This window comes from Myotis daubentonii, chromosome 19, assembly GCF_963259705.1.
Source record: "Myotis daubentonii chromosome 19, mMyoDau2.1, whole genome shotgun sequence".
Taxonomy (NCBI): Eukaryota; Metazoa; Chordata; class Mammalia; order Chiroptera; family Vespertilionidae; genus Myotis; species Myotis daubentonii.
The window spans coordinates 3,941,122-3,956,966 of NC_081858.1; the positions used below are offsets into that span (position 1 = coordinate 3,941,122).

General features: G+C 52.2%; 1 protein-coding gene across 2 annotated transcripts in view; it reads right to left on the reverse strand.

The window, feature by feature from the left end:
- Positions 1-15,210, reverse strand: part of CLMP (CXADR like membrane protein) — a 96,914-nt gene extending 81,704 nt beyond the window's left edge. The window contains exons 1-2 of one of the 2 annotated variants that reach the window (XM_059676798.1): positions 15,066-15,210; positions 14,645-14,919 (exon numbers count right to left, since the gene is read on the reverse strand). In XM_059676798.1, the coding sequence (XP_059532781.1) occupies positions 14,645-14,669 (25 nt within the window). In that variant the 5' untranslated portion in view covers positions 14,670-14,919; positions 15,066-15,210. Of the gene's footprint in view, positions 1-14,644; positions 14,976-15,065 lie in introns of those variants that run through there. The other variant, XM_059676797.1, reaches the window with a different exon arrangement.
- Between the last annotated feature and the right edge of the window lie 635 nt (positions 15,211-15,845).

The following is a 15,845-nucleotide window of genomic DNA, read 5'->3' on the forward strand; positions in this document are numbered from 1 at the left end:
ATGGCATCAAGGAAAATGGAAAGCAAGGATCTGAAACCAAGATTATTACATCCAGCAAGGCTATCATTCAAAATAGGTTGTGAAATAAAGAGCTTCCCAGACAAAAATAGGCTAAAGAAGTTTACCGCCACCAAACTAGCACTGCAAGAAATGCTAAAGGGACTGCTGTAATGAGAAGAAGAAATATACATATAGGGAAACATAGCCATACAGAATTAAAATGGCAATAAATAAGTACCTATCATTAATAACCTTAAATGTAAATGGATTAAATGCTCCAATCAAAATACATAGGGCAGCTAAATGGATACAAAAACATGACCCGATTATATGCTGTCTACAAGAGACCCACCTCAGAACAAAAGACACACATGATGAGAGTGAAGGGATAGAAAAAAAATTCCATGCAATAAGAAATGAAAGAAAGGTGGGGTAGCAATACTCATATCTGACAATATAAACCTCAAAGTGAAGGCCATCACAAGAGACAATAAAGTTCACTACATAATATTAAAGGAATTGCTCCAACAAGAGAATATAACCCTGGTAAACATATATGCATCTAATGTAGGAGCACTTAACCATATAAAAAAAATTCTCAGGGGAATTTTATCACACATTCAAATAAGAACTAACACCTAGACTCCTCAAACTATTCCAAAAAATCCAAGGGGAAGGGACACTTACAAGTTCTTTTTATGAGGGCAGCATTATCCTAATTCCAAAACCAGATAAAGACACTACAAAGAAAGATAATTACAGGCCAATATCGCTAATGAACATAAAATCCTCAACAAAATATTAGCTAATTGGATCCAGCAATATATTCAAAAGATTAGACACCATGACCAAGTGGGATTTATTCCGGGGATGCAAGGCTGGTACAATATCCACAAATCAATAAATGTGATACATCACATAAACAAATTGAAAGACAAAAAAAAATCACATGATTATATCAATAGATGCAGAAAAAGCATCTGACAAAATCCAACACCCATTTTTGACAAAAACTCTCAGCAAAGTGGGAATAGAGGGAGCATATCTCAACATGATAAAGGCCATATATGACAAACCTACAGCCAACATCATACTCAAAGGGCAAAAACTAAAGCCATTTCCCCTAAGAAAAGCAACAAGACAGGGATATCTGCTCTCACTACTCTTATTAAACATAGTACTGGAAGTCCTAGCCATAGCGATCAGATAAGAAGAAGAAATAAAAGGCATTCACATTGGAAAGGAGGAAGTAAAACCGTCAGTATTTGCAGATGACATGATATTTTACATAGAAAACCCTAAAGACTCTACCAAAAAACTTCCAGATTTAATAAATGAATTCGGCAATGTAGCAGGATACAAAATTAACACCCAGAAATCAACGGCTTTTTTATACACCAATAATGAATTCTCAGAAAGAGAAACTAAACAAACAATCCCATTTACCATTGCAACAAAAACAAAAAAATTAAGATACTTAGGAATAAACTTAACCAAGGAGGCAAAAGACCTGTACTCGGAAAAGTACAGGATGTTGAAAAAAGAGATACAAGAAGATATAAACAAGTGGAAGAAAATACCGTGTTCATGGATTGATAGAATCAGTATCATCAAAATGTCCATACTATCCAAAGCAATCTACAGATTCAAGGCAATCCCTATTAAAATACCAACAGCATATTTCACAGATCTAGAACAAATACTCCAAAAATTTATATGGAGCCAAAAAGACCCCAAATAGCTGCAGCAATCTTGAGGAAGAAGAACAAAGTTGGAGGAATCACAATACCAGATTTCAAGTTATACTACAAAGCCACCGTAATCAAAACAGCCTGGTACTGGCACAAGAACAGGCACATAGATCAATGAAACAGAACAGAGACTCCAAAAATTGACCCATGCCATTATGCTCAATTAATATTTGACAAAAGAGGCAAGAGCACACAATGGAGCCAAGACAGTCTCTCCAATAAATGGTGTTGGAAAAATTGGGCAGGTACGTGCAAATAAATGAAACTAGACCACCATCTTACACCATACACACGAATAAACTCTAAATGAATAAAAGCCTTAAATGTAAGTTGTGAAACCATAAAAATTCAGGAAGAAACCATAAGCAGCAAAATCTCAAAAATCTCTCGTAGGAATACGTTTACAGACACATTTCCTAGGACAAAGGAAACTAAGGAGAAAAACAAATGGGACTATATAAAAATAAAAGGCTTCTGCACAGGAAAAGAAACCATCAACAAATGAAAAGGGATCCCACTCTATGGGAGAACATACTTGGCAATGATACAACTGATAAAGGGTTAATATCCAAAATATATAAGGAACTCATACAACTTAACAAAAGGAAGACAATCCAATTAAAAAATGGGCAAAGGATCTAAATAAATACTTCTCCAAACTGGACATACAGATGGCCAAGAGACATATGAAAAAATGCTCAAAGTCACCAATCATCAGAGAGATGCAAATTAAAATGGCAAGGAGGTATCACCTCACACCTGTCAGAATGGCTACCATCAACAAATTAACAAATGAGGATGTGGAGAAAAGGGAACGCTAGTGCACTGCTGGTGGGAAGGCAGACTGGTGCAGCCATTACGGAAAACAGTATGGAGTTTCCTCAAAAAATTAAATATGGAACTGCCATTTGACCCAGTGATCCCACTTCTATGAATATATCCTAAGAAACCTGAAGCACCAATCAGAAAAAATGTTTGCACCCCTGTGTTCATAGTAGCACAATTTACAATGGTTAAGATCTGGAAACAGCCCAAGTACCCATCAGTAGATGAGTGGATAAAAAAGCTGTGGTACATTTACACCATGAAATACTATGCAGCAGTAAAAAAGAAGAATCTCTTACCTTTTGAGTCAGCATGGATGGACCTGGAGGGTATTATGCTAAGTGAAATAAGCCAGTTAGAGAAAGACAAGTACCACAGGATCTCATTCATATGTGGAATCTATGAACAATATAAACTGATGAACAAAATAGATCCAGAGACATGGAACAGACTGCAGAATCTCAGAGGTAAGGCGGAGGAGGGCGAGTTGGTGGAAAGAGATCAACCAAAGACCTTGTATATATGCATGGCACAGGCAATAGGGTGGTGAAGGCCTGGGGCAGGGGCGGGGCTGGCTAGAAGGGGTCAGTGGGGGAAAGGTGGGGCATCTGTAATACTTTCAACCATAAAGATTTAACTAGAAGATGCTATTCTACAAAGAGGTAACAGGTACTAAGTACTCCTGTAAAGAGGTGATCTCTATTTTCTTAGCTTCCATTTACATTTTACCTTTACTACCTTGTTTGTTCATGTGTCCACTCACTCATCCATCTGCTAAGTATCTGATGTGTGCCCACCACTAGCCTGGTTACAGACCACACGGCACTGTCCCCTCTCACCGTCCACAGGAAAGACAGAGAACCTGCTATAATAAATATAACGTGGCACAAGCTGTTCCAAAGACCTGAGCGAGATGCTGTGGGTGCAGGCGGTGAGCAGTGCCCTCCCCCAGAGCATCAGGGAAGCCTTCCCAGATGCCACGAGAGGCCCATGGTCTTGTGGGGGTGGGAGCTGGTCAGGGAGCCGTGATGAAGACGCAGCCGGGCCAAAGGGCAATGTAGGATCCAGGTGTAAAGGTGGTGAAAAGCAAGGGGTGAGGCCTGAGGGACCACCGGAGGGCAGAGCACTACCACTAGCAAAAGTGAGAGGGAAGGACAGAAAGGAGAGAGGCAATGCGGGGAAAACGAGCTTCAGAGTTCACGCTGCTCTCTGTGTGTTTGTTTCTTTCTGTCTCTGTCCCTCTTTCTCTGTCTCTGTGTATGTGTCTCCATTTCTCTCTCTGTTTCTCTCTCTCTCTGTCTCATTTAGTGCTGGATCTGAGACGAGCAGTAGGAAGGTCGAGCTAAGGTGCAGCCTGGGAGGGACTGTCACTGGGTCCCTCAGTGGATGGGAAGCGGGGGGGGGGGGGCGGGGGGGGGAAGGAATGGGGATGGGAGAGGGAGGGGGGAGAGACGGGCAGGAGGCAGGGACTATGGCAACAGCATGAGAGGCAGTGGAGCAAGAAGGCCGCTGCAGAGAAGTGGCCCCATTTCCAGCCTCTCCTTCCTTGAGGCTGAGAGGTGGCCCGGTGGAAGGTTGCTGTGCTTCCCTATTGGCTGGAGCAGGGGGTGGGGCGGGACTCCACCAGGACAGAGGGTGTCGACCAAACCATTGGAAACCCAGGCTCTACCGGCCCGGCCTGAGAATCCATTCTGAGTGGGAAGTCGAGGCTCAGAAACCCCGGACATGCCTTCCTAACAGAGAGGGAAATCATACTCGTTGCTGTTTGGGTCAGTAGAAAAGAACAAGTATTTTTCTTTTCACCTTGAGGTCTTCCTTTCCTTCCAAGTTTAAAAGGAAATACAATCCAGCACATCCTGAGTGTGGGTGCTGGCTCTCTGGGGGCTAGTGTTGGGCAGGACAAGCGGCTCCAGGAACGTGGTGCATGCAGGAACCTGCACCTACTTCTGAGGCCGAGTCCCCGCACCAGGTGGAGCTGGTCCCTGAGTGGCCTCCATCTGCGTGTCACTGTCTGTATGTCAGCCGTCCGTCTCTGTATTCTCGCCTTCCCCGGATCAGAGGGGAAGCAACAGGCAAACTCAGCTCCCATCTTCCACTTTGCATACTCAAGCTATCTTAGCTCTTAAGTCTCACTTTTCTTACTTGCAAGATATCCTATATAATAAAGGGCTAATATGCAAATTGTCCCCTTGACCAGGAGTTTGACCAGGGGGCGGGGCTGGCTAACCACCTACAGTCCCTCCCCCGCCGGCCTGGCCCCCAATCGCCCTCCCTACCCCGATTGGGGCTGGGGCCAGCCAGACCCCACCGGTGCACGAATTCGTGCACCAGGCCTCTAGTGGACAATAACACCTGCTCCATGGGCTGCTGTGAGGACACAACACAGGAAGTCCTCGCACAGCCTGGCACAGCTGGTGCTGACTGAGCATGACTCGGCAGCAAGAGCGGGAATGAACCACCTGGGGTTTGCCCAGGCCCGGCAGCCAGGTTGACCCAGGGACTGGGGAGCAGGTGGTAGAGAGGGTGGAGCCTGAGGAAAGAAGGCTCCACACTGGGATGTCGCCTTGGCAACCAGTAGACAGCATGCTGAGTGGGTGCCGAAGGGTGCCTCTTGCCTAGGACTGAATACCAACTAAGTTTCTCTTCCCCAGCAGCTATGGACAGTGGGGGCACAGATGGCTCTGTTGTGGACAGGGTGGGCACAGATGGGCTCTGTGCAACGCCTGGGGCCTGGAGCAGGGCAGCACTCCCTGAGGGACAGTGGAACTCACTGCAGGGTGGAGAAGCAGCAGTGGCTGAAGCCCAAGGCTGGCCCTGCTCTGCAAACACCAGGAGGGCGCTGACCGCGAACAGGCCCTCCAAACGTGCAGGCTGCACCTCGCCCAGCAGGAAGGAGAGGGGACGTGCCCCAGGCCACACGATTATGAAGTAGCCGAGCCCAGCTTCAAAGCCAGGGTCTGAGGACCCAGGGCCAGGCCCTCCAGAGGCTGCTGCATGGCCGGTCCACCCGGAAGCCTTCGGTGCCTTCTGCTTGGCCCTTGAGAGTGATTGGAGCTAATGGGAACTGTCACTGGAAGGAACGAGAAGTGACAGGCTGGGCTGGACGGCTTACTGCTCCCAGTCTGAACATCCGCACACACCCACGCCTACCCTTCAACAATGACATGAGAAAGCAATTTCCCTCTCTGGGATTGACCCCCCCCCCCCCCCCCACACACACACCCTCCCAACAAAAGAAAAAGTAAGACTGTCAGGGGCTGAGTCTCAATTCAATACAATGGGTTTCTTGTAAAACAGGAAGTTCCTTCCTGGATTGATCCTATTTGCCTTCCATGTGGACAAATACCACTAGAGCCCTGCGTGAACAGACCCCACTCTTAGTAACTGAGAGATGCCAATTCATCGATATGTCTCTTTTTCGCTCTCATTTTTTAACATCGCACGAGGGGTGAGGAAATGGAAGTAGCGATTTCGCTGGCAGGTTGTGATGAAGAATGAGACCGTAACTCTCAATGGTCTCCTGGAAGCACCTGGCTGAAGGCCAAGGCCACACACCCGGAGCTATCCGCTCCGACGATGATTCGGGTCCGCCGCCCCCCTCACTAATGAATGCGCAGGTGCCACGAGGGCTGCGGGACAGACCCTGCAGACCCGCAGCAGAGATGCCCCTCCACACACAGACACACACACACACACACACACACACACACACACACACACGGCAGCCTAGGGCAGGCGCCTCCTCTGCGGGGCTCCTAGAAACCTTGGTACTTTCCCGAATGCAGCACTTTCACAACCAGTAACCCCTTTTCATAACCAGGTCACGTCCACGGGAGGGGGGGCGGGGAGGGGGCGGTTCTGAGACGGCAGAAACCCTGCCTTTGGTATAGCTGGAGGCTCAGAGCCTCGCACAGGCCGGATCTACAGACGGCAGGTCCCTTCTTAACTGGTTGTGAGCGAGAGGCCGGGAATGCGGTAGACAATGTTACAGTACACGCGTGAGAGCTAAAGATGACGCTAAACGCGCGCGCAAGGAGCTGCCACCGCCACCCTGGAACAGAATGAGCGCAGAGAACTGCTCTGTCAATGCCAGGCGGCAATGGCTTCAGCTCAGCCATTCCATCCTCAGCTGCTGCTACCTCTACACCTCCCTCGTTTTCCTCTTCGTCCTGCTCTCCTCTCCTCTGTCACCTTTAGAGACGAATTCCTCAGGCCCCTTTATTCCTGGCTTCAAGCAACCGCCCTGTTCCATGCCGACGGGGAGCCACCTGAGAGTGCTCCCACGCTCTCGCCTCAGGGCGCACAAGCCCAGCGCTCTCCCCCGATTTCTGCGGGAACGAACAAGGCGTGAGTCTTGTCACCACCAGACTTTGGCCGAGGCCTCACGCAGTGCTCACTAACAGAATAAAGTGTTCTGGCTTCAGCCTCCCTCCCCATGTTGGTCGATATCAGGGGTCCTGAAACTTTTTAAACAGGGGGCCAGTTCACTGTCCCTCAGACCATTGGAGGGCTGGACTATAGTTTAAAAAAAAAACAACTATGAACAAATTCCTATGCACACTGCACATATCTTATTTTGAAGTAAAAAAACAAAACGGGAACAAATACAATATTTGTATTTGCATGTGGCCCGCGGGCGGTAGTTTGAGGACCCCTGGTCTATATGGTGCCAAAGGAAATACATTTATTTTCCTGAACTCGGACAGCTAGGAAGCTCAGATAACTAACATTTTTGTACTTTTTGCTAGATTCTGCATTTGGTGGAGGGGGTGGTGGAGAGGGGGCAGGAGTCAAAACTGCTGAGACAGGACTTAACTAGAAGGAGCGACCGATAGAGCAGGCATGCCCAATCAGACCCGCTTGGCACCCACCGGGCGGCGGCAGTACGGGAGCTCCTGCATCGGACTCCAGGCAGGGCAAGGGCTCCCCGCGGCCGTGAGAGCGACAGGAGTCTTCTCACTAATCGGAGAAACTGGTGATCCCTGGATGATATATGGAGTCACTCTGCGTTATAAACAGTCACTCACACAAATGAACCTTTCCTGTGCCCTCTGAGTGGCGTGGGCGGAGGTGTGGACAAATGCTCTGTGTTCCCCTGTGAGCTGTATGGGGTGAAACCCTGTAGACCAGGCCTTGGCCTCCGCTGCCCGCTCCGTGGTAGCACAGAAACCTCACCTTGAGAACAATGATGTGCCTCCTGGAAATGGAGAGCAAATGGTCTTGGATCCGAGTGCTGGTTGGTGTCCTGGCTCAGCTGTTTACGAACAGGGTAACGTGAGAATCTCTGAGCCTCAGTTTACTTATCTGTAAAATGGCATGAGAAGGACATTGGCTCTCACAGAGTGATTTTAGGGTGAGATAGGCATGTCAACATACTCTGTGAGCTGCTAAACCTTGTGCAAATGGGAGAAATGACTGCTGCTGTCACCAGTCCATGCAATCCTCTCTCAGGTGCTACAAGTGAACTAACAGCGTGCAATTCACATTTCAAAACCCAACCACAAGTTCAAGTCTATGCAAGGGACCCAGTAAGCTGTGCACTTAATGGATACACATTATGACACATAAATTATGCCCTAATTTTAAGATTGAGAAACGTGCTTAATGCTTATAAATAGTTTCACACATCCGGCCCTCTCCGCAGAAGTCGATCCTGGGTGTTTCTGCGCGGGGATGTTTGTAGGTAACCCGGCAGCTCTCCTGCAGGTGAGGTCCTGTTGGTATTTCAGCTACTAATCCTCCTGGGCAGGGTCTCTGGCCACCCACCTGATCTTGAACGAGGTTCCCTGACTGACAATGCAGTTCCGGGATGGAGTCGCTGCTACTCTCTTCACATTAGGTGTCAGTCTTTCTGGCTTCGTTAGTCACAGGTTACTAATTGCCATGAGTGGCCAAGTGCCTGAGACTATCTAAGTAAGGTGACACCTACGTGCTTCCAATCACAGCCGCATCTAGACCAGCCCACAGATTCCCAGAATTTAAAAACACCCTCAGAGAATGTGAGTGGTACAGGAAACCTAAGATAACCTTAGTCTGATAATCTCGTTTTACAAGAAAGAAAACAGCACCTGAGGATCCGAGTGGTATGACTTTCCCAGGATAGCCCAGCACCATTAGGAAGGAGCCAGAGCTACTGAGTCTCATTCTGCTCCTGGGAGGCACCCCCCCCCCCGCCCCCCCCTGGTGTCCTCTCTTTCCTGAGTGCAGCAGCCATCACACAGGGCGCTGCAGTTTCCAGGATTTCCAGCTATGGTGGCCAAACTGAGATGTTACGACATCTGCCCTATTTTTCAGGCAATTTCTCAGCATAAAAGCCAGTGCCAATTATTCAGCGTTTGGCTCATTTAATGACGCTTCTGCAGAGCAACTGTAATCTCCCCGAGCTGAAAAGGACAGAGAGGTTTTCTATTTCAAGAATGTTTGATTGGGCCTGTCGTGGAGTTAGGGGTCCAGTCTGGCCCCCTTACTAAGCTAGCTGTTTAACTTTAGCCGAATCTCTCTGAACCACCGATTCACACAGTCCCTTAGCTTTCCCTATTTCTGACAATCTTTGACTTTACCTTTTAAAAATGTCTGTCTAGGTCATCATCACTAGGTGCACTCATGAAATATACTCATTTATGCACACTGCTCAGCTGAGCACAAGACAAAAATAGGATGAGACAAGATATGTGCCTACTGGGAATCTATCATTATTATGACCATCATCATTAATGTGGGAAGATGAGGCAAGGACATAGAATCCGACTGAGACCTGTCATTAAACTACAGGACTATGCATTCAAGCCTTCCTTAAACTCATTTTCAGGGAGAAAGCTCCTTCCCATCCTGGCAGAAGTTTCCATGAAAATGTCTATTGTTACTCTGGTAGTAACATACCCAGTATAACAAACTAAGTTTGTATGAAAAATATGATATCTGGTCCATGTTCATGTAAGATTCTATGTATAATTATATTTTAAATTTTTGTGACCTAGAGCACAGAAGAACTTTTTTAAAAAAATACATTTTTATTGATTTCAGAGAGGAAGATAGAGGGAGAGAGATAGAAACATCAATGATGAGAATCATTGATTAGCTGCCTCCTGCACGCCCCCCACTGGGGATTGAGCCACAACACGGACATGTACCCTTGACCAGATTTAAACACGGGACCCTTCAGTCCACAGGCCGACACTCTATCCACTGAGCCAAACTAGCTAGGCTGCTCTATGTATAATTTTAAAAAATAGTCCTGATCCTATTTTTGCATTAATGGACAAGAAAGCACAAAACAAGCTGAATTAAAACTGGGCTCCTCACAATTGTATCATCCCACAGATTAATAATTCTTTAAATCTTTTATCTTTAAAGTGTTCCAAAAATCCAATTATCTCAACAAATAGTTCACAAGCATTTAGTTTACATAAGGTTTGGAAAGTGGAGCACAGGTGAATGAGACACGGAGCCGACAGTCTAACTGGGGTAGTAGATACGCATTTAGATCAGTATGCTGCAAAGGTAGCAGAACAGAAAGGCTACTGGGATTCCATGAGAGGAAGGAATATATTCTGTTGGTGAAATCATTGATGGGCATTTGGAGGAGGTGGTATTTGAGGTGAGACTTGGAGGGTAAACAGCATTTTGATCTGTAAGGGTGGAAAGTAACAGGGCACTTTTGGCGAAGGGATGACCATAAACACAAGCATAGAACTGAAAGAAGCATGCGACATGGTTAGGGCACAAGAAGAAATCGAGGTTCTCTGGAGAGCTGTCTGGGGACAGGGAGGAGAGGAGAGGAATGATCCTATATAATAAAACCCTAATATGCAAATTGACAGAACGGCAAAACGACCTGTCCCTATGACACACACTGACGCTCAATGCAGGAGCTCCCCCCTGGTGGTCAGTGCATTCCCACAGGGTAAGCGGTGCTCAGCCAGAAGCCCTGAGCCGAGCTCACAGCTGGTGAGCACAGCGGCAGTGGCGGAAGCCTCCCCCACCTCCGTTGCAGGCAGTCAGTAAGAAGCGAGGGGTCCCAGACTGCGAGAGCCCTGGACTGGGAGAGGGATATCTGACTGCTGGCTTAGGCCCGATCCCTAGGGGTATCAGGCCTAAGCTGGCAGGCGGACATCCTCCAAGGGTCCTGGACTGTGAGAGGGCAAAGGCCAGGCTGAGGGACCCCCCACCCCCAGTGTATGAATGTTGTGCACTGGGCCTCTAGTCTATATATATAAACCCCTAATATGCAAATAGACCAAACGGCGGAACAACCAAACAACTGGTAGCTAGACATGTGCTGATCACCAGGGCATGCGCTGGAACATGGCAGGCGTTGGCAGCAGGTGGCAGAATGCAGAACATGGTGGGCATCAGCCATGGTGGGATGGTGGAGCAGGTGAGTGGGGGCACCAGACTAAGGTGGGGCACCAGTTGCTGTCATCGGGGTGAGCTTCTGGTGGTTACTGAAAATTCTTTGTTCCCACACGCCATGGTAATGCCCAGCGCTTGCACCTGCTGCCAGCACTGGCCCCGCTCACACCCACAGCCAGTGCCAGAGCCGCCACTCACACCCTCTGCCGGCGCCCGGTGCCAGTCCTGATCACTTGGTGCCATCAGTGGGTGCGAGTGGCAGCTGCTGGCCCTGACTGCCCCTGAGGGCTTCTCCACCTCCACCTGCTCCTGAGGGGTGATTGGGGCAGCAGCCGCCACCTGCACCCACTGATGGCGCCGGTCCCTCTTGCACCCACTGCTGGCACCTGTCCCAGTCACTCCACGCCATCAGCGGATGCGAGTGGGGCCGGTGCCGGCAGCACATGGGAATGGCAGCGGCAGGAGCGGGGCTGCCAGCAGAAAGGGGACAGGGAGCCTCAGTGGGAAGGTCTGGGCGTGGGTGTGGAGAATGGGCCAAGACCTGCCCCTGTGCCCATCGCAGCCTCACGGACCACAGTTCCTTTTCAAGGTGCGTGAATTCATGCACTGGGCCCCTAGTATTCTATAAAATCTTCAATATGAGAATGAAGTGTTTGTACTCAGTATTATAGGCAATGGAGACTAATAAAGGTTTATGGAAGTGTGGAGTGAAATCATAGAATTATAGAAATTCTGAACTCAAGTTCCCCTTACCACCATTTGGTAGACAAAAGAGTCAGAACAAGAACCAAGAAAGCTTGCCAGATTCCTAATCCAAATTCTTTGCTTTATACCAGCTGTTCTACAAGGTTGCCCGGTCGCAGTGTGCAGGGTAGAGGAGAGAGTTCAGGCAGGAGATCAACGTGGCAGCTATTACAGAAGTCCAGGAGGAAAGCTCAGGTGGAATGATGAGGACCTGAGCTCCGGGGTGGAGCGGGGGGCTGGTGGGGGGTAGTCAGAACAGGGGTTGGAGTTTGGGGAGCCCATGAAGTCTCCCTTCCCTCTCCTCCATAGAGCTCATGGTAGTGTTTTTTATTCATTCAGAGAGGCGGGGCATTTGATTCGATTCATTGGCAGATCCATCCTTGTTCGGACGGTGACTCTTTGCCCTCCCGACTCCCTCTCAAGACTGTGCATTCTCTAGAAAAGAGAGGCCAGACACCACCCCGCAGTGGCCAGAAGCAGCCTTGGAACTGCTCCTTCAAGGGATTAGTAAATAATTTTAGGATTCAAGCAACTCTGAGGGTTTTCTTCCTGGCTCGGCTAAGCGTGCTCAGGAATACCATGGCCCAAAGCCACTCTGCAAATAAGGATCATCCAGCCCACAGGAGGGCTCCCCAAGGGCTCCGGCCCATGGGGGCTGTCAGCGGCGAGGGGTTCCTTCAGTGTTGCTCCCCTCAGATGCCTGTCTGTTTACCGGCCTCATCTCAGGTCTCCTGCCTTTTCCCTTGTCCTGACCTTTAGCTCATCTCCCCTGTGACTTCTTACTTGAACAGTTTCATCAACTTAGGGCTTGGATGTCATGAGTGTGAGTCTGTGTGCCGCAAGCATAGACGTGGAAAAGCTTTATAGCAGGCCTGAATGCTGAGCTTCTGCTTGGGCAGAATTCCAAGTCAGCGGTCCATCTTTTCCCTTCTACGTGGCGTTTAGTTTGTAAAGACAACTGAGAAGAGACGGAAACCATGAGGGGCAGCTTCTATTATAAAGACAGAGTCCCAGCCAGAGGCGTGATTACACACAGGAGGCACCGATACGGAAGGGCAGGGAATCAGCCGCATCTTTTGATTCATGTCTTGGCCAGTTTCTCTTTCATGAACTAAGAGGAAAACCATCATCAAGGCCGGCCGATGTCAGTGATGTGGGCCAGAGCCACCTTGCACTTGGTGCCCGAAGGTGCCACTTCCCGTCCCAGGCCCCTCCCGCCGGCAGGAGCACACTGACCGCTCCCGGTCCATGCACAGGACTCCTCTGGACGTCACCACAGAGAGCGTCACCAAGAGCCTTCTGCGGTGACGGAGGGCGGTTTTGTGAGCCATCCCTGGAGGCAGACAACCTACAGTCAAATCCCATCTCTGCTAATTATGACCTTATGGCCTTGAGCAGGTTATCCGACCTCTTTCCACCTTGCTGTCTTCATCTGTAAAATGGGAATGAAGTGGGTGGCCAACAGGGTTGGCATACAAATAAGTGCGTTAACAAGATAGTACATACAATGCGCTCAGCAACAAGTGCTTAAGGAATGGCCGCTGTTTTTAAAAAGGCAGCTCTGACGTTCGAGTCTCCTGGAAGCTCAGGGGCAGAGGCCCGTGAAGGTGGCAGAGGCGCTATCTAGAGATGCCCGCTGTGCGGGGAGCAGGACTGCCACACCCGGCGGCACCTGGAAGAGCTCAGAGAACGTGGCCCCTCACCTGCCCCACGCGAGCAACAGTCCGGCCAGTCCGCCTCCTCACCTCTCCCCTGGCCCAGGCAGACGGCCTCGTTGGTTTGTAAGGTTTTAAAAACAAAGGAGGGGGGCAAAAGAGAGAGGGGGGAGCTTTCTAGGCAGCTAGTTCAGGGTGACTTTAGTGCCTCTTCACCCTCGTTTGAGGTTCCCAGACATCAGGCCTGTCAGAGCCCAGGCGAGTCAGGCTGTGTGGCCTTGGGGCCCGGGAGGGGCTTCGGACCCATGTGGGTCCTGTTCGAGCTAAGGAAACCGAAGCCCCAGGTAGTGAACAGACTGTCCAAGGTCGCCCGGATGGTCAGGTCAAGACCAGGGCTAGTTCTCTGGGGGCCAGGTGCTCACTCTACCACAGGCGCTGGCTCCCGCCTTTCTGAATTCTGGCTGAGGTGTGGTCCTGTCTCCAGGTGAGCTCGCACTTCACTCCTGTATAAGTGAGTTTTTTCCTTTTCCTGCCCGCGCAGGCCCTGGCATCTCAGGTATTCACAGGCTCCTGGTCAGCTCCGGCCTCCCGCGCGCACAGCCTGGAGGTGCTGCCCCGCACCCTGCAGCCGGGGCGTCGGGGCCCCCCGCGGCCTCAGGACTCCTGCGGGGTGACAGGGGCGCGGGCGGCGCTTCCGTCGCCCAGAGCCGTCCTCTCCGTTCTTCTCTCCCAGCCCTGCTCTCCGTCTGCTCCCCACTCTCTTGGCTCCCGCTCCCTCGGTCTTGCTCTTCTGCGTCGTGTCCCTTCCTCCGCCTTCACTGTCCCTCCAGTCGCGTCCGTCCTCTCCCCTCGGTCCCGGCCTCCGGGCTCCCCGGTGCCTGCCCTCCCCGCTCCTCCTCTCCTCTCCCGTCGCTTCCCCTTCCCTCCTGCTGACCCTGCAACACATCTGTTTCCAATCTGGGCCCTTGGAGGCGCCTGTTTGAAACAAAACCCTCCCCCGGCCCTCGGGAACCTGGCACAGATTCCCGAGGAAACCCTCCCTCCCCGGCCCCCGCTGCCCAGACCCTCCGGAGAGGGCGCCCTCCAAAGCGAAGCCCCTCCGCCGCCAACGGTGCGCGCCGGGCTGGACCAGGACCCTCCGGCCCGAGTCCGCCCCCGGCCAGATGTGCTCCCGCAGCCGGAGGCCGGGAGAGGAGCCGGGCTGCCTCCGGGGCAGCCGTCCAGCGCCTGCGTGCCCCGGACGCGGAGGTTCGCGGGTCCTCGGTCTCCCGCCCGGCCCCCGCCCCGCGCCCCGGGCCCCGGGCCCCGGGCACTCACCCAGCCAGAGCAGGAGCGGGGCCATCCCGGTGCGGAGCGGAGCGCGCGGGTCCTCCCGCTCAGCCGCGGCGCGGCTCCGGGGCGGTGGGCGAGCTGGCGGGGCGCCTGGGGGGCTGGCGGGGCGCCTGCGGCATGTGCCGCCGCGGGAGGCCCGCGCCCCGCGCCCGCTCGCAGGGGGGCTGCGCGCGCCCCACCGGCCGGCGCCCAGACGGGAGCGGGGACCAGGGCGGGGGGAGCGAGGCGGAAAGGCGCTGCCGCTCCTGGAACACTTCTCCCTGTTTGTAAAGAAGGAGTGAAGAAAGAGGGAAAAAAATAGAGCGAGCTGCAACCACATGGCCGCCTCCTCCCGGCAGCCCCTCCCTCCCCCGCCCCCGCCTCCCGCCTCGGGGTGCGCGGCGGGGAGCGGGCCGCCGGGCCCCACCTCGGCCGCAGGCGCTGGGCTGCGGGGCGCGGTAGGGCTGCCTCCGGTGGAAAAGTCGGGGACCCTCGGCTAAGAGCCCGGGCCGAGGCCCTGCAGGCGGCTCTGTGTTCTCACTGCGGCCGCCCCGCGTCCGTCTGGCATCTCTTTCTCGCTCACAGACTCTCCCTCCGCTTCCACTTCTCTCCCAAACCGCTTCTCTCCCCGCCCCCTCCCTCCCCTCCCCTCCCCTCCCCTCCCCTCCCCTCCCCTCTCTATTACTAAAATCCTCCTGGCCTCCCCCCTTGCTCCCTCGCCCCCTCGCCCCCTCTTCTCTCCCCTCTCCGGGCCCCACCTGGCTTGGTCAGCAGGAAGCTGCAGACCCACAGACCGACCACGCAGACCTGAGCCCGGGGGCAGCGGGCGGCCAGCAGCGCGGCTGTCCCCTCCTCACTCTGTCCCCACGGCCACCTTCGCCGAAGGCCTTGCCCTTCGCGTGGGCTCCGGGGTCTGCGGGCAGGATCTACGCAGATCCGCGTGGCGCTGAGCTGGCCCACCGGTCCCGGCTCTGTTCTCGGATGCCCTGGAGCAAACCTCATGCCAGAGCCTGGCCAGCACGACCGCCACCTCCGGAGACAGCAGGAGGCAGAGGGCATGCCTGCGCCGCGCCAGGGCGTGCTGGGGCTCCAGGGGTCGCCCAGGAAGGGGCGGGGGTGGGAGGTCCTGGGTCCATCCTTGAGCACCAGCGGGAGGGCATGGGGCAGTGGCCTCGCTCAGGTCTCTGCTGCCCCCAGCTCCCCCTCG